At 37.0% G+C, this 26,940-nt stretch overlaps 1 protein-coding gene across 14 annotated transcripts in view; it reads left to right on the top strand.

The window, feature by feature from the left end:
• The first annotated feature begins 3,871 nt into the window (after positions 1–3,871).
• Positions 3,872–26,940, top strand: part of ATF2 (activating transcription factor 2) — a 48,312-nt gene continuing 25,243 nt past the window's right edge. For 3 of the 14 annotated variants that reach the window (XM_021552461.2, XM_021552452.2, XM_021552463.3), the window contains exons 1-10: positions 3,872–3,967; positions 7,648–7,678; positions 13,069–13,143; positions 13,767–13,836; positions 15,324–15,420; positions 17,064–17,182; positions 19,237–19,365; positions 23,303–23,481; positions 23,798–23,912; positions 24,090–24,176. In XM_021552461.2, the coding sequence (XP_021408136.1) occupies positions 13,789–13,836; positions 15,324–15,420; positions 17,064–17,182; positions 19,237–19,365; positions 23,303–23,481; positions 23,798–23,912; positions 24,090–24,176 (774 nt within the window). In that variant the 5' untranslated portion in view covers positions 3,872–3,967; positions 7,648–7,678; positions 13,069–13,143; positions 13,767–13,788. Of the gene's footprint in view, positions 3,968–4,120; positions 4,237–4,353; positions 4,461–5,139; positions 5,187–7,647; positions 7,679–11,337; positions 11,448–13,068; positions 13,144–13,766; positions 13,837–15,323; positions 15,421–17,063; positions 17,183–19,236; positions 19,366–23,302; positions 23,482–23,797; positions 23,913–24,089; positions 24,177–26,940 lie in introns of those variants that run through there. The other 11 variants (XM_077785062.1, XM_021552460.3, XM_021552458.3 and 8 more) reach the window with 11 other exon arrangements.

Below are 26,940 nucleotides of genomic sequence, written 5' to 3'. Positions count from 1 at the left end.
CTTGTTGCCTTCATTTATTGTCTTTCTCATTAGGGTATCTGAAAGATGACATTTTGTAATTTGGTGTCCATGGATTGCTCCTGATAATGACATATTGCATAGCACTCTTCCAATCAACTATTTTATTTATTAAAATTAATGTGGCATGCACTTAAAAGATCTAAGGATGTAGAGATTAAATGTGAAAGGCTGCATTGTTGGCCTTGTTCCTTCACTTGTGGTTTTTTTCCTAAGTTAGCTGACACACATTCTGGTACCTCTTGATAGAAGGAACCAAACAGAAATCCATGAAAGTGATAGGACACTTCGTATCAGTTTTCAAGTACACTAGATATTTTGATTACCATGGAGGGTTTTCCACTTTGAAAACAGTTGACCAGTGTTCCCATTGAGCCAAATAAGGAACTGCTTTAGTATGGTCCAAGGCATTTAGTTGTGATACAAGGACATTATATTTTATTTAGTTAACTACATTTTTGACATCACCAAATTCAGAGAGCTGCCAGCTTTCCAATTTTGTAGTCAGCCTTGCATTATCTCACACATTCTTTGAAAAGCATTAAAGCATTTTGGCTAAAAAAAAAAAATAGCTGCAGTATCTACCTTCGCTTCTCTTGTAGCAGTCTAAAGGCATTTATGGTGTCATCTATACTTGGAGGAAAACACTGTTACTATACTTACCTGGTGAGGGGGTTGATAGCATCTCAGACTTTATCCAGAATACTAACTAATCACATAAGAAAACAAGCTGAACTTTGTATGAATTACTGTAAGCCAAGCTTGTTAAATGTTTTGTCATCTTGCTATTAAGTAATTACTGAATTAAATACAATAATTTTTATTGGAGGAAATGGAGAAACTACTAATGAATCAGATAAGTGCAAGGTATGGGTAAGATTTTGTTTTAATCTGAATTAAAAAGTACCAAGTGGGTATTCAAAGAGATGGTTTAGTGGACTTTAGTTCATTTAAGTTTATGGTGGACTTTGCAGTGTTAACAGTTGGACTTAATGATCTTAAAGGTCTAAAACACCTTTTTTTAAAGTTGTTTCCCAACCTAAGTGAAAAATTTGTGTAACAAAATTCTAGAACCTAGCATGAGAAATAACTTCCCCTACATATTCTTAGTAGAAAACAGTAATCTCTAATACAGAGAATGTTCTTTTATATATATGAATTTTAGATGTGTAGAATATGAAGCTAATTAGTAGCTTTAGAACAATATTAGTAGTGTCTTACATGGGTAGATCAGGAAGTGGGGGTTTTGAGGAGTGAGAGGGGTAGGAGGTGAAGCATATTGCAGGTAACTTCTATGTGGTCTGTTCATGCAGTGGTGATTTTGGGGCTTGCTATTGCCCATTCTTTGATGCCCTTGATTTGCAGGGCTGACAGTGCATTTGTCCTGGCTGAAAGTATTCTAGACTAAAGCTGATCTGTCTATGGCTGTCCTGGTAGGTAATGAACTTTTTATCTCAGTACAGCAGGGATCTCTACAGGCATCTGAGGTGGCAATCTGTATTTCCTAAAATGTACAGTCCAGTGGGCTAGCTTAATTCAAGCTTCAGGTTTCCATATCACTAGGATTTGGTCAAACAGGCATCTTCAGATTTGTCTTGGTCAAATCCAGCTCCAACTCTGCTAATTCTACTTAATAATTTGTTTGTATATAAAATGAGTTGTAATGGTGTTTGGTGAAGATAGAAGACCTGGCTGAATTACTGCTCTTGTAACTTCACTAAGAAAGCCACCTGAATCACTGATTGAATAATGAGTTTTGGATTTACATCCCATCTTTCACCACCTTTTCAACGTGAACCCTTTTTCTGTGATCAGCCTTGCCTGAAGGGCAGTGAACGTCTTGGGTGATTTTATATGTGGATGTGAAGGTGATTGTAGCAGTAGCATCTCCCCAATGTTTTTGCCTTTTGATTCTTAGACTGGTGAGCATAGGCCAGACTCAGGCAAAGTGGCTGAACTGTTCATCTACACCAGTCCTGAAAGAATCAGATCTGAGTTATACAGATAAAGATGAATGGGGACTTTCAAAACAAGGCAACAAACCTTCACACAGAGGATTATCCTCCTTAGAGACAATAAGGGGCTTAGAATTAATGAGGAAGAGCAGATACTGACAGGTGAACTATTACAGGGCATGTGGAATCCCTTTCCAACACAGTTGGTCAATTTGAGTGGTCTGACAGAGAGTACCCTCAGTTTTCCTGAAATGCTCACAGAAGTAACAATTATAAATGTGTAAAAGACTTATTTTTTTCTTATCAAAAAAACCCCAACCCAGTCTCTTTGCATTATAGGGCAGCAACACCAAGATCTCTTGATCTTCCTGTAAGAGTTTTACATCAAGAAATTTTCTGTAGGTCAGAGAAACCAAACTTAAGTTTCATGATGTGTTACTGTAGGCTTTACTTCCCTGAAACCTTTTTCAGTTTCTTCTGACATGGACCATGCTTAGAGATGGTCAGCTCATGAAAATTTGTCTTGTAGGTTCTCCAGATTGAAAGACTGACTGTTCATGCTTCACTGTTGAAGATTAAGCCAGCTAAACCTCTGAAAGAGCCATGTTATTCTAATGGAAAATGAAGGAAGTGTTAAAGTTACCAAATATGCTCTTAGGTTACTGCTGCAGGTAAAAGTGATTCATCCCATGCTGTAGGTAAAATTGAACATCCTGCTGCTGTTTTTTTCTCTTTTCTTGCTTTCTGTTTCTTTGATCTTTGCATCAATTTCACACTGAAGAAAGGTACCTGTAGTTCAGTTTTTTAATCCATGCTCAGGACTGCTGCTGCTACAAAATGGTGAAGCTAAACCATCAAAAAAATACTTGTTTCTAATACAGGTCTTAGTTGCTCTCTGAAGAAAGAAGATCTCTATTCCTTTCTTCTGCATGTACAATTGATCCTTGCAACATGCTATTTTAAAGAATAATTCCTCCTCCTTTAAGTAAACAGTGTATTTTATGCAGTGCTTTCTGTCCTAACCTATCTTAAAGAACTTTGCAGAAGTGCTGTAGAGTGCCCTCCAAAACCATACACAAGAAATGACACATACCATACTGTCTTGTGCAAGTTCAGAGAAATTCAGCCAAAATGTATTTTACTGGAACTGATACTACTTTTTTTAGAAGTACTTTATTGTTATGGCCTTGCACTCTCAATTCAGTCTCAGAACAAGATCAAATGATACACATGCACAGAATTAAAGCTTCATGTATGATTTGGAGTACACACTATTTAAACTGTTGCCATATAGGGTTATTCTATTCTCTTAACTAACCCAAAATTCCATTATTTCCTCCTGTGTAAAATACAGGCGTTTGTCATTATTCTACAGTGCCACACCATTTTTGATGTATTAACTAAGGTTAATGTTTAGCACAACTTCAGGCACACACCTCGCTCCTGCCCTGAGAGGGAGTGTGTTGAGAGATGGGGAATCTCGCTAGTGCAGGGCTTTGGAGCGCCGATTATTCCAAGAGTTAGATGTGGCAGGCGCATAAACACACGCCGCTGAGCGAGGCCTTGCAGTGGTTTATTCACTACGTGGTGCCTGCTGTGCTCAGCTGCCGCCCTCCTGCGCGTCCCGCCGCGGAGGACGCGCACCTCATCTGAGCTCCTGTGCGCCGCGGCCGCGCCAATCCTGCCCCGCCAGGCCAGCTGTGCCCGCTGTGCCCTCCGGGCGAGTGCGCCCGAGGCGCCGCCCGGCCGCGCCGTGGCACGGCTCTGGCCGGCCCGGCCCGGCTCTGGCCGGCCCGGCTCGGCATTGACCGGCCCGGCCCGGCTCTGGCCGGCCCGGCCGGGGTCGCTGTGGGGAGCGCGGCCCGGCCCCGCGCTGGCCCCGCCCCTGCGCCGCGTGACCGCCCCGCCCCGCGGAGGTGTCAGCGCGGCTCTCGCGAGAGGTGACGGAAGCCCGCGGGGGACCCGGCCTTTACCGCGGTCCGGCCGCGTTCCGGGTGAGTTTGTAAACACGGCCCGGCCCGGCCCGGCCCGGCGCGGCGGCTCCTCCTCCCTCCGCGCTGCGGCGGCGCCGGGCGGGCGGGGGCGGCGGGGCGGCAGCGGCGCGGCGCGGCGGTGGGCGGGGGATGCCCGGGAGGCAGTAACATGGCGCCGCCGCTCCTCTCCGCGGCAGCCCCCTCCCCCAGCGCGGCCTGCGGCTCCCGCCGCCCCTAGAGCGGGGCGGGGCGGCCCGGCCGGCGCCGCGGACAGCGGTACCCGCCCGCAGGTAGGGCCCGGCGGGCGGCCCGGGACGAGTGGGTGGCTGAAGCGGGCTGCGGCGCGTCCGGGAGCGGCTGCCCCGCGGGGACAGCGCCGGCAGCCGCCCCGGGCCCGGCCCGCGGCGCGGCGGGCGGGAGGAGGGGGCAGCCGGGCCTCGCCTTTCCGCCGCCTCTGCTCCGAGGAGGCCTCTGCATCCATCTTCGGCTCTGCAGGAGAACTTGGCCCGTGCCGGTGCGGAGAAGGGTTGGGGTGTGGGGGATGCGGGGCGGGGGTGAGAGCAGCTCTGCTGCGCCCGGTATTGGCCTGCCTGGTATCTGGCCACGGAGCTGAACCTCCTGCACAGGTTGCCTCATTGACTTTGGCTGTTATTGTGCGTAATGCCTCTCGAGTTGTCAAATAAAAGGTCTCTGAAGCTTTCCTGTGAAAAAAAAAAAAAACATGTCACAGACTCTTAATTAGGGATAGCTGCATGGTGTTTAAGGCAGAAATGTTTTATGTCAAGATGTAACCTCACGTTTAGAGTTAGGGGAAATATGTGCTGCCATGTTGCTTCTGCAGTCTTACTCATTCTACAGCGTTTTTGCATCCCTGTTCTTGGAAGGAGATCCATTAGTGTGTATTTATGCCCTGTCCATGCAGTCTGTGTCCCTCATCTGATTTTTGTTCTGTTGTTTTTTCTCCCAGAAGTGTTTATCTTCCAGTAATGATACTGTAATCTGTTTATCTTCCAGTAGTGATATTGTAATCTGTTTTCTCTTTGCACTGAAATGAAAATTTTGAATAATCTCAACATTCTGAATCATCCCCTGATTTCCAAACAGTGACCACAAATATGGCTGAAATGTATTTTATTTACCACCTTTTAAAACAGTGGTTTTGTTTTCTGTTTGACATGTTCTACTCATGGCAGTGAATGTCACATCCACATTTCTTGCTGAGCATAAAGCCGGATAAGAGGTAATAAAAACAAATGTTCTGAAGTTTGGGTCATAAGTCTGCTAGGTCTGGTTAGATATTAAATTCAGCACGAGCTGATAGGATCGAAGCAGTCCTTGTGGTTCTGGTCTTCTGCAAGTGTTCCAGGTGGAATTTCTTCAGCCATCTGCTGAAACAGGTTGCTGTCTGTTAGTGGATATAATTTCAGAGGGACAAACTCTAGTCCAGTTTGGCATTCACTTGAATTAACTCTGAAGTGTTTATAATTATGTAATCCAGAATCAAAATTGTCAAGTTGTCTTGGTAAAAAACTAAACAATAATTTTGTCAGGGTCTGGTTGTTATATAATGCTTCAAAAGAATTGTTAAATAATAAGAGACCTTAATGTGTACACAAAGTGAAGCAGCTCTTTTAAAAATCCACTGGGATTTTATGTTTCAGTACTGACATTGTATGCTAATGCTTAATCAAGTAGTTGAGCTTTTGATCTTCTTCACAGTGTAGTTGATATTTCTACCCTGACTTGAATTCTAGAAATATCAATGTGTTTGGTAGGTCTTTTTCCAGAAACTTCTAGACTGTGCTGTATCTAATATAAGATACTTTAAGATCTTAAATTTCATCATACATACTTTAATTAATAATCTTGCTTTCCATGCTGCTTTTCTTTTGTGACCACGTTGTACAGCATGAACTGTGCTTTTATTTTCATTCTTGTTTTATTAAATTTTGAATGGGCCTAGTGCTAAAAATTCCTTTTCTGTCATCAGCTTTTTTTTCTTCTACTCTTCATTGACTTAAACTTAATGTATATTTTTACCTTTGTGAAGGTATCCTAATTTAAAGTTATTTATAGGATTAACATTCTTAATGGCTTCTTAACATAGTCTTGAGTTTCTGTTTAAAAACTATGCATATTCTATCTTCAAAGGAGCAAATGTGATTCAATACTTTTAACTCTTATTTTAATTTTGAGTAGATTTCAGGTTACCATTCTTCTGCATAACTGAGCTGTATTTGTTTAACATAAAATATGCATTATAAGGAGTCTTTGGAAATAGTGACAAAAATATTGATCAATATTTAATAATTATGCAGTAAATGCTTTTTCTCCCACATTTATGCTGTACTGTTTTCAGCTTTGTTGAGTGTCAACTTCAGTTAAGCCTGAGAACTTTTCTGTTAGCTTCACTTCAGATGAGAGCCTTTCTTAAGCATGGCATTCCAAGCAATATGTTGTGTTTCCTTCCTAGGTAAATCCAATTATCATTTATGTAAGTGCTTACAGGAAAAAAAAAGATCATTCTGTTTTAATAAGCAAGAGGAATCCTGTAGTGAGATATTTGTTATATTTCAAGATTTTTAGAATTAAATTCTTAATTAATTCATTCAATTTTAGACTTCAGGGTTGTAATCTAAGAAAATGTAAAAAGCAAGTAACTTTTTGTTAAGCTTGTTTTTTTAGTTTTGTTGAAACAAGTGTAGAAAAACGAGGTTGGATTTCTAATGTTTGTTAGGTTGAAGATGTTCAAACCTAGTTAAATGAACTGGGGAAAGCAAGGCCTAATATCTCTGTAAGCAAATTGTGAGAAGATGGGAGGAATATTAATCGCTCTATATTTCTTTTATGAGGTTCATTGATATTTTGCTTATCTACAAGAGCTGTATTCACACAACCTGAATTTTTATTAAGTTAAAGAAAGATCAGGGATGTCTCTGAAAAATACTTAAGCCAGAGGGTTGAATTAGAAGCCACCATGTTCAGCCAACAGGAAATGTTAGGCCTAAGGACCTTTCTTTATCCCATTCGTGCTCTCTGTTTGCCAGAAATGCATCTTCCTGTGGAAGAAATCACTCCTGCAGCTGAAGGATTTTAATTGCTTTGTTTCTGTATATGTGACTGTCTATCCTATCTATCCAACTGGCTGTCTTGTTCTTTTTGGAACTTGCTACACCAGTCATCCTTTCTTTTGTCTTAATTTAAGTCAGTCATCTTTTCTTCTTGTCCAGATGTGCTGCCCTTTATAGAATTTAGACAAATTGTGGAAGGTATGGAATTAACTTTAGACATCAGATATTAGCAGTTAATTAATAATATCAGCAAAAAATGCCTATCATTTAACTTTTTAAAAGAAAAAAAATTCAATCTGCTAGCAGCATAATGTGAGGAAGGAGCTCCTGTTTTTCTGTTTGCCAGCTATTGGTATTTATGAACTTTAAATATTCTGGACTAGAGTTTATAGTTTTCTTGCAGAATCTACAAGGTTACTTTCTGCCAATCCCACTTTCATTATGAGGAGGAATGTTTTAAATTTTCAAGTTTTATCTCTTCCATTTCCTTCATTGCTCAGTTTTATTTTTTAGGACTGTCAAATTTGATAGCATTGCACAAATACAGTCAGATCACTTCTGGAAGTGTCCTGAAGTGGTCAAGTATTAATTACACTGGTTTTGCTTCACCTTTCTTCTTTTGCTTTATAGGAAACAGAAAATATATCTCCAGTCCCTCTAGGTAAGTAGATCACTGGGTTTTTCTTCCTTTTAAAATGCAGATTACTTTTTTTCAAAATTACGTCACTTCTTAAGTGGTGTATTTTACCTAGTAACTTCTGATTTTTACTGAAATCACGACTTGCATATCTACATGTATAGAAAATTGTGGAAATAAAGATAGACTCTTTAAATGTTGGAAGTGATTAAAATTTATGATGTGAATGCTGTATGCAAGTGTTGAAAGTATAAAGACACAATGTTCATTTTGATTTTTGTTATTGTTTGGTTGCATGAAAAAGCCGTCTCTTAATTCTGAAGAGTTTAAATTTAGAAAACAGAAATAGCTACTTCCCCCCCATCTAAAGACATCTTGGAAGGAGCTAAGCAAAACACTCAATTCAGCTCTCCAGGTAACCATTAAGAGAATGTTATTCTTTACTGTGGCAAATATGTTCCATTCACTTTACTTTGAATAACTGTGTACTCTTAAGTAAAACTCTTAAAAGTTCATAAAAGTTAAAAAATTTGACCTGGTTCTTTTATGCTTCAGTTTCCTATTATAAAGTGAAGCTTTAAAGTAAAATCTTACATTACCCAAAGTAATTATACACTATGATGAGATCAACAGAAAAGTTTAGTAAGAGTTAACAGTACTCTATACAGTAAGGCTTTGTATCTTGCAGTAAAAGGGGGCACAATCCCAGATCCAGTGTCATGAATAAAAGGAAATGTTGACTGGACATGGCCAGTCTTGAGGAAATGCAAACATCCGTAGGAAAATGCATCAATGGTGCTATAACATAAGCACTTTGGAGTGCTTGGACTCAGAGACTGATTGCTGATGGACTAATATCATTCTTGCTTGTCTCAATGGCATGCTGCAGTTTTTGTCCAACTCTCATCTTTCTCAAACCAGAAGGTGCAGATGTTTCTTGGGTTGGAGCCACATGCAGGTGGTCAGTGTAGCTGCAAGGCTTGGGTATGCTTCTCACCTAAGCAGTAGGAGATAAATGAGCTACTGCTGTAGCTGTAGGCTGACAGATTATCATCTTGGACTGCCCAGTTTAGGAGGGTGACACACTTGTGAAAATATGCATCTCTTCTTGCATGTTGGTGAGAAGAAGAATGCTGTCCTTCAAAGGTTTTACAGTTTTTGTTTGTGTGTGGGGTTATGTGTGTTCATAGCTGTCTTTTCAGTGCTCAGTTCTGGCAGTTTTCTTCTGTGCTGTTTCTGTCAGTCCTGATGTTACAGGAGAGCAATCTCTATTGCTACAGTGCAATACAACATAAATTAAAATAACTTACTAAAATAAGTAATCACAGGGTAAGAGTGCACAGCCTGTGAGAAGCTCTGTGCGTGGACATCTTTTTGCACACACCTTGCTTTCTATAGGTATAGTAGAGGCTTTAGCTGTAAGTCTGATGATTCTTTACTAGGTACATATGAAGAATTTTCTCAGCAAATTTGAAGAAGTTTTTGCAAGGACTCTTGGTATATGTACATTTTAAACAGCTGCTTACATGTTCAGTAGAAAAATCTTGAAACAAAGTATCAGTTGTATTTTCCATGCTCCTGTAGGCAATGAAGAGAAAACAAAAGGATCTTTACTGCTTAAATAAGCCAACAAGACATGGCTTAAGTCAGTGTAGGCTTCTATTCTTTGTAAAATTGTCTTCTGAAAGGTTTTGGAAGCAAGCTTCAGACTATGTACTAATAGTTTCCACCAAGTGTACCCAAGGTGTTTAATTAAAATCTTATGAAAATATTCAGGTAATTGTTGAATCTATTTTTGTAGCACATTTAGATACATATTAATGTGGCATTTTATGGAGACATTTTTATTTTTTAAATAAGCACATTGCCATAAATATTAGTGAATTGTTTGGAAGCTCATTTTTATTTCTCCATATTACATCTATTTTAAAGATGAGTATATACTTATTTATATCGTTTACTGTACCGTTTGCATTCCAAGCATCATGAAAGAGTCTTGCTACATTTTAAATAGGCATGATGTGAATGTATTTTACTTCTGTGTTGAAAGTGCAGAGCAAACACCAAAAAAAGTGAGATAATTAGTGTGATTTTAGTTCTGAAGTTGATTATACTGTAAAGATTATTTCAAGTTTTTCTTGTGTTCAGCTCTGATGCTGTTACTGTGTGACTGGAATTCTACATATGGATTTCTCTATGCTACTGAAAGGAATGTAGAGTTTGGAGCTTACAGAAGCAAGTTGCAGTTCAGTGGACTGCAGTGAGAATCATTTCACTGAATGTTCTTATCTGAAGAGATAAGGCTGGAATTTCACATTCACATTGGATTCCTTCAGGAACTGTCTTTTTTTCTCTGGGACAGGGTGTTAGCTGTTGCCTAGGTAATAGTCCAGGGTGACTCTAACTCCTCTAGGGACAGGGTTATCGCTTCATGTATTACATTTCTAATTTGGGTAAGTAACATATTTGTCAAGATGGCATCTAAAGTGCTATTTTGGTTTTCAGAGGAAAGGTATTTTATAAATTATTCTTTCTTACTGTCATATTCTCACTTTGAGCAGTCAGTCTACAACAGAGACTCCTTTGAAATTAGAGTGGCAATTACCAACATTTTTTCCTGAAAATTTGCCTTCTCTCTGTTAATTTTGTTATGCCTGTCAGGCAACATGCAGTCCAGAAGGAAAAGAGGATGCAAAGGATGGTGTTTGTTTGTATTTTGTAGCAGCAACAGGTTTTTGACCACACAGAGTCTTCTAAAGGTGTCAGAACATTACCCAAGTTTGGATTGTCCATTGCAATTGTTCACTTCTGTTCCTTGCTATGATATCTTTATGGTATGCTTTGAATTTCAGAGTTAGCTTGGATTGCACATAATTTTTTCCAGTCAAAATTTGAATTTCTGCAAGGCTGAGATTCCACAGCCCTGCTTGACAACCTGTTCCAGTGTTCAGCAAACCCTCACTGTGTGATTTTGTTTTAATACTCTTGCTCTACACTTCCTGCTAACTTTCTTGGTGTGTCTCATGAATGTTGCATCTCATCCTTTTATTATACTCTACCTTAAGTCTGGATCTGACTTTTCTATAACAGTACATTAGGTAGTTCATGACAGCAAGCCGATCCTTACCATTCTGAACAAACTTTGCTTCTTCTTGTTATGTAATACTCCAGCCTCCTAACTGTTTTGATGAGGCTCCAGATGTTTTCTCTCCAGATCATCAGTTGTCTTGAGGGGCTCAGCTCAGGATATGGCACTTCAGCTGTAGTCTTAGAGTAGCAGATAAAGGGCAGTAATCACTTCCCTTCATCTCATTGCTGGGCCTTTGTTAATTCATCCTAGTCTTTCAGTGTTACAAGTGACATGATGCTGAATTGTGTAGGGTTTGTTGTCCACCAGGAGTTACAGGTTCTGCCCCAAAGCTGCTTGACAGCCAGCTGCCCCTCAGCCTCCACTGCTGCATGGAGTTATTTTCTTCTAAGTGCAAGCCTTGCAAGTCTTTGTAATAGGTAAATACAGTTCTTACCAATTTGGCTGCACTAATGAATGTGAGCCCTTTGTTTTCCCATCCTGTCAGATCTAGTTTCTGGTTAGATTTAAAATGTCCAAGGTTTTGCTTAGAATGCAAGTGAACTTCTTTTAGGTGCAAAAATTTCAGTGCTTCAACATAATTTCTTTTCCTCAGATGTTACCTGGAATCTCTTTACAAGGGATTACTTCACAAAATTCCATGTGGCCTGCAGTCAAATAATGTTACAAAGATGAGGAAATGAATTTATCTCCAACTTTTTTCCAGTAAGTTTGCCAGAAGGACAGCACTGCTTTTCTTTTTCACAAGGATTGATTTTCTTACTTGTTTATCAGGCATTCAAAATTCACAGACTTAACAAACTAAGACATGGAACCAGATGAAAACTTGACATGCAAATACAAGATTTAGTAATATTCCTTGAAAAGAGAAAATGAACGGATCTAAAAAATTTACATCTTCTCACCTACAAAAAATACTGGCAGCATGGAGGGAGTTGATTTTAGAGAGATGCTCAGAAACTTCATCTCACTTGAGTATGACAAGACATAGTAAGAGTGAAAAAAATGTCCTACATGCATTTCAGTTAATAAAAATATTCATGCTTTGGATTAAAAAAACCCCAAATCATAATTGTTTCTTCCACTGTTGGATGTTTTTTATATGGGTATTACTTGTCTACACATAATACATATCCTTATGTGTATATTGGCATATGGTGGCATATGTAGCCATTAAATAAGTACAGTGCTGTATGACGACAGATTCAAAAAAGCTAATTCCTCTTGAGATCTAAACAAGACTAACTCTGTTAGCTTGAGTCTGCATTTGAAGAAATGAGATTGTTGCATAGCTGAATAATAGTCAGATAGCTGTTAAACTCTGTTGAAGTTCCATATATTGTGAGGATATACTCTTAAAGTGTCATGATATAGATCTTATTTCTTACCCTGAAGCCTTAGTCATGATTCAGACTTGCCCATAATCTTGTTAATATTCCTTATTAGTGAAAGTACCAAGTTCACAGTTTGAACAGTTAAAAAAAAACACTTAATTCCTTCAGAAACTTGAGACGGGTTATGAACTCTTTGCAGACAGTCTTCATCCCTGATTTACTTTGGCATCCTTTCTTTGGGATGTGTTTCCCTGAGCTGTCAATGCCAAAGACTGAAGTTTCTGGCAGCCATTCGTCTCTTCTTGACTTCTGATCTCAGCTCAGTATCCCCATTCCTTGAAACATACATATTTAGAAGTGACATTTTAGAATCTCCTGCATGCCATGTTTTTCTTTCTTTGCTGTTATGTGAACATTACCAAGGTTGCTGGGATTGCCTCCTCTTTGAAGGAATATCCAAAAAAGTCTATACACAGTGTTTTTTTACTGTATAGATACAGCCAGAAGGATCAGATACTGTATTCCCTACAGATCTCTGAGATAATAAGTCTGAAATTATTTGGTTATGCTTAAGTCTTGTGTCTAGTGCCCAGATGTGTACCAGAAGTGTACATTCTTGGGGTGGTCAGACCGTTTGAGAGTCCATGCAGCTCTACATGGCCAGTGTGCTGGGGATGACATGGGTTTATTCTGCCTATGATCGTTAATCATTAAAACATCTTTATTCATATTTATTTGCTTCATCAATCTAAATAGTGTTCAGAACGAACACTGTTAGTTCTCCATAGAAATACTCATTTAAAGATGAATGTATTTCCTCCAAGGTAAAGCTACAGGTGCCACAACTAATTAGAGGATGTATTGAAGCAAACAATTTATTTGAAAAACTGTTGTGTTTCATGGGTAAATAGTGGACATTTAATAATTTATCTTTACAAAATCATTCAGTATTATATTTTTTAGCATGCGTAGTAATTATTATCTTCTTTTAGTTACAGTTAATTGCCATGAAAAGGAGGATACGATAGTTTGCCCTATGAAACAGGTTTATATGTGAAATCTGGCAGGTATGTGTATTAGTATGTGGGGTAAGTATTCAAAATAGCACCAAATGTCATTAATATCTTACTTCTTTATTAAGTATTTTTAGCCTTTCAGTAGTTAAGTAGCTGAAACATTACTAAAGTACATGTTTTTGTAATTAAATTCATAACAGTTTACACAAAGGGCTATGTGCTAATTTACCTCTAATGGTGAGCTTTAAATAAGGATTGTGTAGAGGCTAAGGAATGAACACTACTTCTTCATCTGTTGGCACCAGAACCTTGACTGCATGGTGTTGTCTGCTGCTATGACCTCTTTTTAGCTGAGAATTGGATCATTATTACAACGTATTTATTTTCAGTGACAAGTTGTTCTTACTGCGTTGTCGAATACTTTTTGCAGTTAGTCATGTTACATGTGAATATGTGGATTTCTGATTGAGGTGTGTCTTCAGAAACTGCTGTGGTGGATTTTGTATGCCTTCCTAACAGAGCTTGAAATCCATATGCTGAATCATGGGTATTTAGAATATTACTATAGTCAGAAGGCAGAAATTCTTGCCCATAGAATATTAAAATATCTTGTTGATGTATTGATAATTTGTTGCATTATTTGTAAAATTTGCTACATTCTAATTTTAATACAGGTAGCACAACGACCTGTGGAATATGAGTGATGACAAACCCTTTTTATGTACTGCCCCTGGATGTGGCCAGGTAATGGTCTGAACTGAAATTATTAGCATTGTTCAAATAAAAGTAAAACAGTGAGATGTATTTTTAGAGATTGAAGAAAAGGGGCTTATGATAATTGTTATGAAGTATTTATGTTTTGCTGAAAAGTAAGAATTTATAGTATGTGGGTCTATGCCAGCCCATGATTCTGGAGAAGGTGAAGAGAGAAGTTCCTGTCCCAGATGCCAGCTTCACACTGTAGAACAGAGAGAAGGAGTCAGGCTCTGGACGTTGTATTCCCTCTGGAAGAGCTGCTCCACCACTTAGTGAGGACAGAAAGACAGACTTAAGTCTCTTAGCGTGATAGAATGCAGAAATTTCTGGCTTATGCTGTATGCAGAGGTAGGGTGCAGGAGTTATGGAGAGCTGGGCATTTGGAACTCTGGGCAGTAAAGTTCTAAGGAAAAAAAAAGTCCCTTGTTTGTTTCACCCTGTCTTACAGTGATCCTACATTTTAAATTTCCCTCACAGTTCCACATGCACATGTCCTCTTTGATGGAAACATTCTGAATTACTGTACTCTGAGGTGAATTCAGTTTATATATCAGTTCCTGAGAGATTATTCTTGATGTGGATCTGTTATGTGTGGAATGACTTAAATTAGTGAGGCATAACCAGAAACATAAATTGGAGCTCAAATGTTCACAAAGAAAATTAAGAATTTCAATGTTTTGTGTAAAATGTGTTCTTTTTAGGAAAGCTGCATCTTGGGAAACATTTTCTTAGATTATGTCAATTGAAACACTAACTTCATCCACAATTACAGATGCATAGCAAATTAGTGAAAATAAACAAATAGTAAAAGTAAGAATATCTCTTTTACAGCACTTAGTTTGTCTGCTTACTGCTTTTTTATAGCATATAGTCCAAATATTGGGGAAAGTATGCATGAAATGAGCAAACCTGAGAGGTTTTTAAAATGCTGGTAAGGTTTAGTTAATTCACAGCATTTCGGCTGTCTAGCATTATTCTAATGTTGCCCGTTCTACCTGCCCCTTGTTTTATATAGTAAATTGGCAGGGACAGGAGCTACAATATTTTATCTTTATGCTGTTAAATGCAGTGAAGTTTGTGATTACAGATCAATTCTTATTAATGTCGTAATACAATGCAGTAATCAAGCAGTGGTGATTACTAGACATTGTCAAGATCCATTAATACAGCAAATGGCTGTTTGCTGATGGTTGATGGAAGTGCAGCACTCTGAAATGTTATCTTAGACTTTTGATCAATGCAGGCATTTATACTGAAATTTCCCTGGTATATTTAGTTACTATGAACATAGTTTGAGTTTTACAGTATTTCTGTGTGGTACTGTTAACCAAGGAACAAGATATATCTGCCTTAGAGGGTGGTATTTTAACATAGTAATGATAGTTTTACATTTTGTAAAAATTGCATTCTGTGGAATGGCATTTGTTGTGTTCACACTCCCAAATACAAGTGTTTCTAAAAACTTTCTGCTGCAGCGTTTTACCAATGAGGATCATTTGGCTGTCCATAAACATAAACATGAGATGACACTGAAATTTGGGCCAGCTCGTAATGATAGTGTCATTGTGGCTGGTAAGTATATACCTGTACTAAGTTTGTTCACTTTTCTGCTGGAATGGGCATGTGCTTTATGCATTTTCTGTATATAATGCATAGATTCACGTTAAGAGAATGTGATACATTTTCTGCACTGTACTTGTCTGCAGTGTGTGCTTAAGCATTGTTTTCTTACATAATGCATGTCAGAATTTGAAGGCAGTATTATTATCCATAAGTTAGTTTTATTTGTATCTGATATATAATCCAAATATTTAAAAATTATCAATACTTATATAATTCGTTTAATTGTATAAGCATTTAATAAAAACATGCTAATAAAGACTACTCCTAAGAGGATCTGTAACTAAATGAAACTGTATTTCAGTTCTAATTATTCATTGATATGACTTGTCTCTTAAATTTTAAAATACGTAGCATCTTTTACGTATCATGGTGATATTAGAAGAATGAATTGGTGATTAGTCTTACAATGGGATAGTAAAAGAAAGGTTAAATCTTTTGTTTTCATTTTGGTTTAAATTCAAAATACTTTATTCACACCTCTGAATTCATGTTATACCCTTAGTAATTACAGCTTTTGTCCAGGATCAGAAGTAATCACCCGTGGATGATTGAACGCATTATACATTTGAGAATTTTTGAATGAAGATAGCATGTGCTAAGTATGTGGAAGTTGCAGTCAGTCTGGGTTTTTTTCAGTGGTGGAGCAGCCTAAATGAACTTCAGAAAGACTTTCAGACATTTTCTGTTTTTTTTTTCCTTGTACATCGCTAATTTGTCACAATGAGCAGATAAAATATTACTCCAAAACTACCAGTTAAAAATGTTAAAATTCTAGGTGTGCTTCTTGTCAGTTATATCACAAGAGAAGAGACCTTTCAAATAATCAGGTGTTTAAAAATTAAGCCATGAAAGTGTCTCTGTGCAGCCACATACCAGCATAGGAACTGTTGTAGACACTAAGATTAATAAGTCCATACAATCATACTAATTCAGAGTATTTGAAGTGTGAGTAACTTCATGGCAAGTGTAGTTAATTTTGACCTGATAATAACAGCAAAATAAGGCAAATCTATATACCAACAGGAATTTTATATAAAGTTGTTTCTGAAACTACTTCATGGGATAGTCACCCAGATGCCAGAAGCCTTATGATTCCAGCTTGATCCAGAGGCATCATAGGAGTCAATCCGATTTGTGCACAGAGCCACGCTTTCCTTTCAAACTTCTGTACACTTGGAAGTAACCATTACTGTTGTCAAATTAGGACAGGAAGCAAACTGGCTTTGAGCTGTGCACTTTCCTCATTTCTTTTCTAATTAAAAGCCTTCATATAGTGCTTATCTCTATTTTCAGATAAAGTCTCCTTGCTCATGGAAATGTTCTGCTGTGCACTTGAGAATAGCTCCCTGTGGTTCATGGTCACAAAGGAAATGCTGTGGATCCCTGCTAGGATTGTCAGGGGCTTGGTGTTCGGCAGGCTCCAGGTGCTGGTCTCCAGCAGGTGGAGTTTGCCTGCCAGCTGCCTCTCTGCGGGCTGAGCACTGCCCCAGGGTTCACTGTCTGTTTGTATTCTGAAAACTATTTGGGACGAGTAGGTTCATAAATGGTATTGTAAAAATAAAATTGTGGGGGTTTTATACACTTCTTTTCAGATCAGACACCAACACCAACTCGATTCTTGAAGAACTGTGAAGAAGTGGGCTTATTCAATGAATTAGCAAGTCCTTTTGAAAATGAGTTTAAAAAGGCTTCTGAAGATGACATTAAGAAAGTATGTTCAAAACATTTTTTTCCTCAGAGCTTCCACTTTTTAATATGAGAATTTACATTGAAAAAGAAAAGTTTGGATTTATATATTGCCTTCTAAACTATACCAATAATCATGTTAGCTGCTTATATATGTGTTGTATGTAGAGAATACAAATCTATGATTATGCTTCTGAAGGTTAGTTTACCTGATTCATTTTTCATATTTAGCCTTGATAATGGGACACATTGTCCTAATCATGTAAGTATCTAGTTTATATCTGTTGAAGTTAACCACTAGTTTTAACTGAAATTTCCTGAGGTCCTGAATAAGAAAAAAAGGGGTCTGAAAAGTAAAGAGGTTTTAGCACAAAGAAAAACACATGCAAACAATAGTATGTGAACACTCATGATTTTGATTGGTTTTGAATACTGATGTTGTTGTAAGAATCAGTCATCATGATAATGAGAATTAAGTACTGACTAAATTTTACAAAGTGTCAGTAATTTGGTTATGATTATATTCATTTTTTGTTGAAATCACTTTTGTCTAGAAACTATTGACAGCATAAAGGTCTACTTATAATTTAATATACAGATTGAAATATTAGAAAAACTTGAACTTTATCTGTTTAGTGACTTCATGTTTTTGTGAGAAACTTTCCATACATTTAAGTGTTACTTTTGTTACTTAATTCAGTGCTTCCCAGTCATAACTGGTTAGGAACCTAAACATTTAAATACTTCTGCAAGTGAAAAATTTTGTTCAATGTCCCCTTTGACTAATTTTGTCTTTAGTTGATTACCTGGTTAACTTCTATAGATAGTGATTAAAAATATGGTCTTATACCTATTTATATAGATTTTTCAGAATCAGTGGCTTAATTTTGTTTGTTTCAGTAAAGATTTTGAGAGGTACTTGTGAATAGGATGGATTATTATCTATTCCTGACCAAGCCTCATCCTTACTTTGTAACAATTGTATCAAATAATAGATTTATAAGTTTACTTTTTTTAGTTTCTGTATGCTGACTGTTATTAGACCATGACATATGTTAAAATTGATTTTTGATTTACCAAGACTGTTTTCTGGACAGCTCACCACTGTCTTGGAGAAGGTTGTATCTTCTTGCAAAGAATTTTAAACATTTTGTCTATTTCTTTAATTTATACTAATTTTCCAAGCTGTACTCTGTGTTACAAGAAAAAACACAGTCCTGCTATATCTGTGGATGATTTATATTCATAAACAATCATGACAAAGTGTGGGAAAATTTACCATAATAGCACACTTTCCATTGAGAGTTGGGTTTTTTCTGTAATACCTCATAGTCACTTGTGATACGAGAAGAGATTCCACTTCTTACAATCTTTCCTGTCTATTAGTAATATATTGCACAGGAAAACTAGGAATTTTATTGAAAAAAAAAAGCATTTGGAAAACCTTATCTGGGGGAAATTTCTTCCAAAAGTATTTGGATAGCGGATGAGACCAGAATATAGGCTTTCAAATCTATTGTATTGTTTTAAGTACTTTGTAGCTCAATTTCTTTAAGGCATTCTAGATGTCCTGCTGAGTTTTACCCATGTAGTAATATAAAATTTGCTTTTTCAATAATTATTAGCTGCAATAAGCTTGACGTTTGTCTGTACTAACTTGCTCAATTTGGAAGTCTGGTTAGGATTTTGTGCTCTGTGGCATGAGATATAATAATATACAGAAGGATACCTTAATTTAGCTGCAATTTTTTTTTATTGTAACACAGTCCTTCTGCAGCTATAATTTTCTTATGACCCTTGGAAATGAAAAACTTCAGGAATGTTTTTAAATCTCAATAAGAAAATATGTAGTCTGACATTGGTGTTGAAAAGACATTTGTGTTACTAAAGATTGGTGTTCATGTAGGTGCTGATAAAATAGCCTTGACTGGTAGTGCATCTGCTTCAAGACCTTTCAAACATCAGCACCTCTGTCTTGTAATGGGCTGTTATTTCTCTTCAGTATTTCTCTTCTATATTTTCTTGCTCAGTTTTGTTTTTTAAACATTGACTAATTTTGTTTTACATTGTTGCTCATAGATGCCTCTAGATCTGTCCCCTCTTGCAACACCAATTATAAGAAATAAAATTGAAGAACCTTCAGTTGTAGAGACAACTCATCAAGATAGTCCTTTACCTCATCCAGAGTCTACTACCAATGATGAAAAGGTCAGAACCTTTATTTTTCTTTTTGGAATTTATTTTTTGACTTTCTGATGATCTGTATATTTATTGTATATGGTGATAGCCATGCTGCTTAGGTAGTTGAAGAGAGTTTTCATTTGCCACATTGCAGTGGATATATAGGTAACTTGTTCAATTCTTCAGTTACCTTTTTTTTTCACTAGAATAATTGCTTCCAGTTAAACTGGCCATCCAATAAGGGCAGAAAAGATATAAAATTTAAGATTTATGCTACCTTAGAAAAGACTAAAAGGGCTCTTTATTCTTGTTTATGCATCATCTTTAGTAGTGATCACTTCAATATATGACTTGCAGGGTTTTCATTTTGTGGAGTTCTCTTGAAGTACAGAAAATGAAACAAAATGATTGAGTTAATTATTTCTAGTCTTCAATAAATACAAACATTAGGAGCAGACCATAATAAAGCATAGATATTGCTCTAGTCAGTCTTTATGTGCATCTTCAGTGGGCAGTCTGTGTATGAGGGGCTTAGGTGCCTTACTTCCAGAAATCAGCAAGACTTTTTTGGGTCTCAGGTAATTCAGGTTGGAAGGGACTGCCAGATTTCCTGGTCCAGCTTTCTGCTCAAAGCCAGGGTTACTTCTGAGATCAGACCAAGTTACTCAGCACTTTGCGCAGTCTGGTCTTGAAACCCCTGTGGGAGAGAGGCTGCACAGCCTCAGTGCCACCTGCTCCAGTACCAGGCTGTTCCTGTGGGCAGAACGTTTTTCTTTGGATCCAGTCTGAAAACCTCTCTGGTTTCAACTCTGATACTGCCAGAGGAACTAATGTGAGGACAACCTGAAATGTGTGAAGGAAGTTGTAAAGAATTTCAGTTCAGATTTGTCCTTACTAAGTTTTTCTGAGTTTCATTAGTTAGCAACAATGAGTAATCATGGTTAATCAAGGCAATCATGCAGTCTCAAAAACAGTAAAAGCATTTTAAACTAATATATGTAAAAAACTGCTTGGATCAAGTGAATCATAGTTCAAATCTTAAGTATTTATTTCAGAGGTTAGTTTATTTTTTTGCTGCAAATACTTATTCCAAGTCTTCTTAGTCTAACCTTGGCACAAGGTAATATTACTATCTTCATACAATCGTGGGCCAGTATCTCATTAGCATCATTACAAATGAAAATTCTATCTCAATGTTTGGCAGTATTTATAAACTTGTCTCAGTGATGATGCAATTTCAGTGGGTCACTGTGACAGTGCTGCTGTTCAATGCCATTCTCATGTCTGATTGTAGAGACAAGATGAGCATGGCTGAGGGTGCTGCTTGGAGTGTACAGCTCAACATGACCTGCAGAGATTGAGAAATGTGAGCAGAGTGTTGTTTAGTTAGATTTTTGTGTTCTCCTTTTGCAGATGTATTGAAGAAGAGAAGGGATTTTTTCAGGCCATAGATGGTTTTAACTGTAACCATTTTGTTGGCTGCATATATTTTAATAGTCTTAAATGATTACAGACTATTTATATATGTACAAGGCAGTTCTAATTGTCCTTGTAGTTGTCAGAATAATTCCTTGGAGACTTTCAGAAAAAGTATGCTTAATTATTTTCCTAGTTTTCTGACAGTTTCATGAGTTCTGTTAGGCTCAGTAGAAGTAAATATGTTGCTTTGAATAGACCAAGACAAGTCTTCAAGCCTTAAAGTAATATGAGCTTTCAAACATTATTGTATTTTAGTAACAGGACTTTAAAAGGGCAACCCTCAACAGAGTTTTAAAAGTTGCCTAGTTGTTGCCAAGTAGCTAATTGCCTAATTTAATTACTTTAAAAACAATTGTTTTCTTACATAGTAATCAAGTACAGTATCAGTTCTGGTCCTCTACATTTCTGTATGAAGAATTCTATGTATTTTTGATAGCATTAGAAAGTTATTGCATGAAATTTGCTTTTAGATAGGAAATAATTGCAAATATACACATCTGAGAACATTTGAAGTAACTATTCTGATCTGTAATTTCCCATTCAGTGGGTTTTAGTTTCAAGAATAGGAAGTACAAGAGTTGGAGAAGTCCTTTTAGTAACTCTAGTACCTTTGGGTGGGCTTAAACTTCTGTCCTGTAAGGAAAGGTAGGTAAAGGTAAGATCACTTTCACATAATCTTATGATTGCAAATTCAGCTCTATCTTTCTGTTCTTTAGGGGAATATATTTACAATGTATTTTATTCCAGACAAAATTTATACTTTATTAGTGCAATGCATTAGTGATCAGTTAGAATCTTCCATCAGACTGTTTGGTCTATAGTTTTGTTTTGATATGCTTATGAAATGTCAGTTTACTTTAAAGCAATACTTCTTGAATCTGCAGCCTATGTTTTTGCCTAGTTGTAGTAAAAGGCACCTGCATGCATTTTTCAGAGTAGTAAAGAGCAAGTTTATGTAAAGAGGAGATTGAAGATACTTTTTCAGATGTATAAGTGCTGCTTGTCTAGAGGTAGGAGGTGGTACTGACACGCCATTAACTTCTAGGATGGGTTCAGAAAGTGTTCAGAGTCAGGCTGATTGGGACTCTGAGGAACCTAATCTCGTGAGAAATGTTCCTAGCCATGGCAGAAGGGATGAGCTGGAGTGGTCTCTAAAGGTCACTTACAGCTCCAAGCAATCTTCCAAGGGTCCATTTTTTAGCAAGTGTACACATAATCTTGGCTTTGTTCACATATAAGAACCACTGTGATGTTGCTTGAGTTATGCAGCTTGTTCTTGGTAGCATACAGGTTCAGCTGGTGTTCTGAGCTCTGAATCTCCCGCAGTCAAGCAGTTCAGTCTCATTTATAGTCTCCCTGGGATGCCTGAATAAGATCTGGAAGATGTTATACCAAGTTCCTTACTTGCAAAGAAGTGTTTAATCATGTCTTAGCAATATGATTGGGCTTTTTTTTTCTTTCGTTTCCACAATTCTGTATTAGTTGTCTCCTTTTTACTGAATGCTCATCTGTAGTGCTAAGTGTAGTCAAATGTTATACCCCAGATTAATACTAAAACAGTTTCACTTTCCTCAGCACAGCTCACTGTTATTCTTCAAAAACTCTCATTCACTGTGAATAGACTTTTAGGTTCCTTGGGAAAAAGCATGAATGAACTAGTGAACCCTGATGACAAATCTAGCCTCTAAGCTTTTGGAGGGAGAAAATTTCATCATCTCAAGTCCTTTCTTTTGTAAAGCCCACAGTTTGCCAGCAAACTTACAGTTTTATGAATTTCTCAGAGGATCTCACATATTTGTGCATTAATATATAAAAAAATACAAGCTTTGTGGATGAATTTTCAAAACTTGAGCTTCATTTAAAGAAAATCAGTGCAGCCTGTGTGACATAGGTGTAGGGATTTCTCTTTGAATTGCCATTTACCAGCAGAGCAACTAAAGTTTGCTGGTCTTAAGAACGTGATTTTGTGTATCATTGATTGCAGTAGCCATTGAGAGCTACAGGTAAAGGGTCAAAAAAAATTTAGTTACTGTTTTAACTGAGCCATAAATGTCTTGTTTCTCTTATTTTAATCTAGAACAATGGACTGAAACTGAAAAGTACATAAGGACATCATAAAACATTTTCCTTATTCGGAGTGTGGGTAAACATGATGGTGCTGGTAGTACCATGGTTTTCTTGGGGAAAAAATTAAAATCTGATCAAAACTGAATTAAAAACAATAAGAAGTAATAGTAGCCTTAGAATAAGTTGAGTCAGGTCTGTCATAAAAGTAAAATCATTGTTTTTGAAACAATTTTACTTTAGTGGTTTAAATGATTCATCCAGAGGGAGTTTCTTGAATCTTTTTAATTGTATAACTGATTCTGTTTGCATAATGTTACAGAAATTCTGATTTGTTCCATCAAACTGCATTCATTTAACAGTTGGAATTAGTGGTTTGTAATTGTATTTTACAAACTGATGAAGCTTTATTTTTCCTCAGGAAGTGTCACTGCAGCAGACTGCACAGCCTACATCAACAATAGTTCGTCCAGCATCACTCCAGGTTCCCAATGTACTGCTTACAAGTTCTGACTCAAGTGTTATTATTCAGCAGGCAATACCATCACCAACTTCTAGTACTGTTATCACCCAAGCTCCATCATCTAACAGACCAATAGTGTAAGTTACATAAATCTTAGTAAAACATTTTCTTGCAGAATTTGAAAATCCAATTTACTTTCAGTTACTGTTTCTGCAGTTAATTATGAATTTGAGATGCTTTGGTGTAATGTGGTGCTTTATGACACATGAAACATTGGACTTTCACTACATGTGAGATATAATGCCATGTTCTCCACATCACTAAGTTCATATTTTTGACCTCCAAATAAATATTACATTACACCTGTAAAGAAACAAACCAATTTAAAATAATGTGTAAACTTGTTCTCTTCTCTGGATAAGTTTTCTTTTATATAGTTCATTCCTTTTTCAGTCCAGTTCCAGGTCCTTTTCCTCTGCTGTTACATCTTCCTAATGGACAAACCATGCCTGTTGCTATTCCTGCATCTATCACAAATTCTAATGTGCATGTCCCTGCTGCAGTTCCAGTAAGTAAGCATGATGCTATATTAATTTGAAAGTGGAGCAGTTTGCATAAGTGCAGCATAGAACTTAGTTTTAAGCACCTTGATAGCTGTTTTGGCTTCAGAGGGTAGTGCTGTCAAATGCTCTCTATTATGATAACATACTCAGGTTTTCTTCATTTTTATACTTTATCTGGTCAGCTTGTTAGACCTGTCACCATGGTGCCTAGTATCCCAGGAATCCCAGGGCCTTCCTCCCCACAGCCAGTGCAGTCTGAGGCTAAATTGGTAAGTGAAAAACTCCATTATTCCTCAAGAAGAATAACTTGAGAAATTAATTACATTCTATTGCTTTTTAAAACAGCTTTAGTTTTCTTTTATTAGTCTAAATTCTGCAAAATACAAATTTAATAAAACCAGAAAAATAACAGCTGCGTTTATTTTACAGTTCTTTCCAATTCCAGCCTATGTTAGTTCTGTTCTTAATGGCCATTTTGATCTTATTTTTAGTCATTGTTTTAAATAAATTTTCTAACTAAACTCCTTCTTACTTCTTGTATCAGAGGATCAGAAATGCTAGCTGGGAGAAAGACAAGATTAGTAGCATGTGAGCATTTCTTTCAGGAAGCAGAACGTTTCCTCCCAAAATAATGATATTTCATAAAAAACTAAGAAAAATATGGGTTTTTAAAACATTTTCAGACTCCCAACTGAATATAATCCATTTGGCAAGAGTTTTGCGATTAAATATGTAATATTTATGTAGTTAATAAATTATTCTGTGTGGAGGTTGTGTTGGGTGTTTTTGGGGGGAGTTGAGGATTTTTTGGAAAATGTCTAAAACAAGCAAAATATGGGTGGGGTTTTTTTTTGATTGGGGGGTTGTTTTTTTTTTTTTACTTAATATTAGTAACCATTTAAGATGGTAGTTTGAATTAATCTATTTACTGAAATACTTTATACAGCATTAGGCAGTTGCTTCTCTTTTTTTCTGTCTTGTTTGTTCCAACTGTTCTAAAGCTATAGACAATCTATTATTAAACAATAATTAGTCTGTTTATATATTTACAAGATGCTTCCATAAACAGTATGTATCCTTTGAAATAGTGTTCCTCTTCCTTCAGCTTTTACTTTGTGCTAAAAGACAATCAGGAACACCTGCTAGATAAAATACATTTTTCTGCATTGATATTGGTAAGTGGGAGGATGCCCTTAACATTCTTATAGATCTCATTTATCTTGATCTAAACCTGTGGGCTTTCTTTTCTTACCTGTTTTCTGTTCTCAAGCTACAGTGTGAGAAACAGTGAGTCTGTTTATTCTGGAGTAAAGGGATTCCTGTAGAGTGAGCACACACACCTTAACCACATTCTGAAACCAAATACTGAAACTGCTGTGGAGAGGTGCACTGACTCTGCTTAACACTGTCAGGTCTTCCTTCATTTCCCTGCTCTGTTGAACACAATGACTTTTGAAATAGTATAGAGAAGGACATAAGGGAAGAAGGTCTGTGTTTTTGCATCCATGTCTCCCTAGGAATGGGAAAAGGAATCTTTTAATACCTCAGAAAATGCTTAAATGTAACCAGCTTTTACAAAATTAATTTACCTTAAATCCAGAAGAAAGCATGTAAAACAAGTGAAAGTAAGAACTGTTTTCTTGGAAGCTGAACATATTTTAGAGTCAGGAGACTCATGCTCTGAATTCTGCCTGAAATCCAGGAGGAATTGGTTCCAAATAATTTTTTAAATGGAAAAGAAATTAGGTTTTTAAGCATATTATTGAGTGATTCAAAGGCGGAAAGGATATACATGTGTGTGGTGAAGACTTTGATCTCACATTGGAAGAAGCAATCACTCAAATGCAAAGGAAAACAAAGATCATTAGACTTAAAATTTAACAGTCTCATTAGCCTTCTCGTTACAATTTAGCTAATATATGCACTTCAGTGATTGCTTATCTTTTTTTTTAAGTGAGACTGTAAAAAGGGTGTTTGCAGTATTTCCTTTCCTTGTTGCTTAACATGAAGCATGAGCAGAATTCAAGAATATCAGAATTATATATATTTCTTATGCTCATTTACTTTTATGTAGTGCCTATTCACAAAAATAAAAATACTAATTTCTTATCCTCCTGAAAGTAAAAGCAATTTAATGAGAAACTTAATGTTTATGTAGAAAAGCCTCCAAGAGTAAGACTAATTCACTGTGCCATGGGATGCATTGTTGGCAGATATGTGACGGTTTATTAACTGCAGAGTTCAATTTAATTTCTAAATTCAAATCTCTGTGATATCAAACCCTTTCTTTTCATGTCTCTCTTAAAAATAATTTTGCTTGATGTATACTAAAATCTGTGAAGGTCTGCAAAACAGGTTTATTTTTCACTTGTGTTCCTGATTAAGCCAACAGAAGACCATATTTAGTTTTACAGCTCACTTTTCATTTCATTAGTAGTTCACTTTTAATGTTGAAAAATAAGCTAATACACTGAAATTTAATAAATAACATTGTATGTTTCATGTATTAATGGTATACTGCAATTTGTGGATTTATTGGTATGATTAAGTTAGCTAAACACTGGAAACATGCCCTGTGCCCTTTTGCCTGTTATGGGCGCATTTCTCCTTCATGTTGGGAGGCAGTTCTGAAGGGAGAGCAGTCCAAGGCATCCTTTAAGAAGTAAATCTTAATGGTGCAGGATCAGGCTGTCCCTACATGCTGGAAGATAAGCCAGCAGTGAAGATTGGTCTGGCTGAACAAAGAGCCTTGGCTGGAACACAGGAGAAAAAAGGAAGTGTGTGACCTGTGGGAGGAGGGCAGGCAACTCAGGAGAAGTATGTGGATGTTGTGAAGTTATGCAGGGCCAAAGCCCAGCTAAAATTTAATCTGATTATTACTGCTGTAAAAGACAACTAAATATATTTCTCTTAAGTACAACAACAAAAGGAGGTCCAAGGAGAACTTCCATACTTTATTGGATATGGGGGAAACGTAATGGCAAAGGATGAGGAGAAAGCAAAAGTACTTAATGCCTTTTTTTGCTTCAGTCT

The sequence above is a fragment of the Lonchura striata genome, chromosome 8 (genome assembly GCF_046129695.1).
Source record: "Lonchura striata isolate bLonStr1 chromosome 8, bLonStr1.mat, whole genome shotgun sequence".
Taxonomy (NCBI): domain Eukaryota; kingdom Metazoa; phylum Chordata; class Aves; order Passeriformes; family Estrildidae; genus Lonchura; species Lonchura striata.
This window is presented reverse-complemented; position numbering and strand designations above follow the sequence as displayed.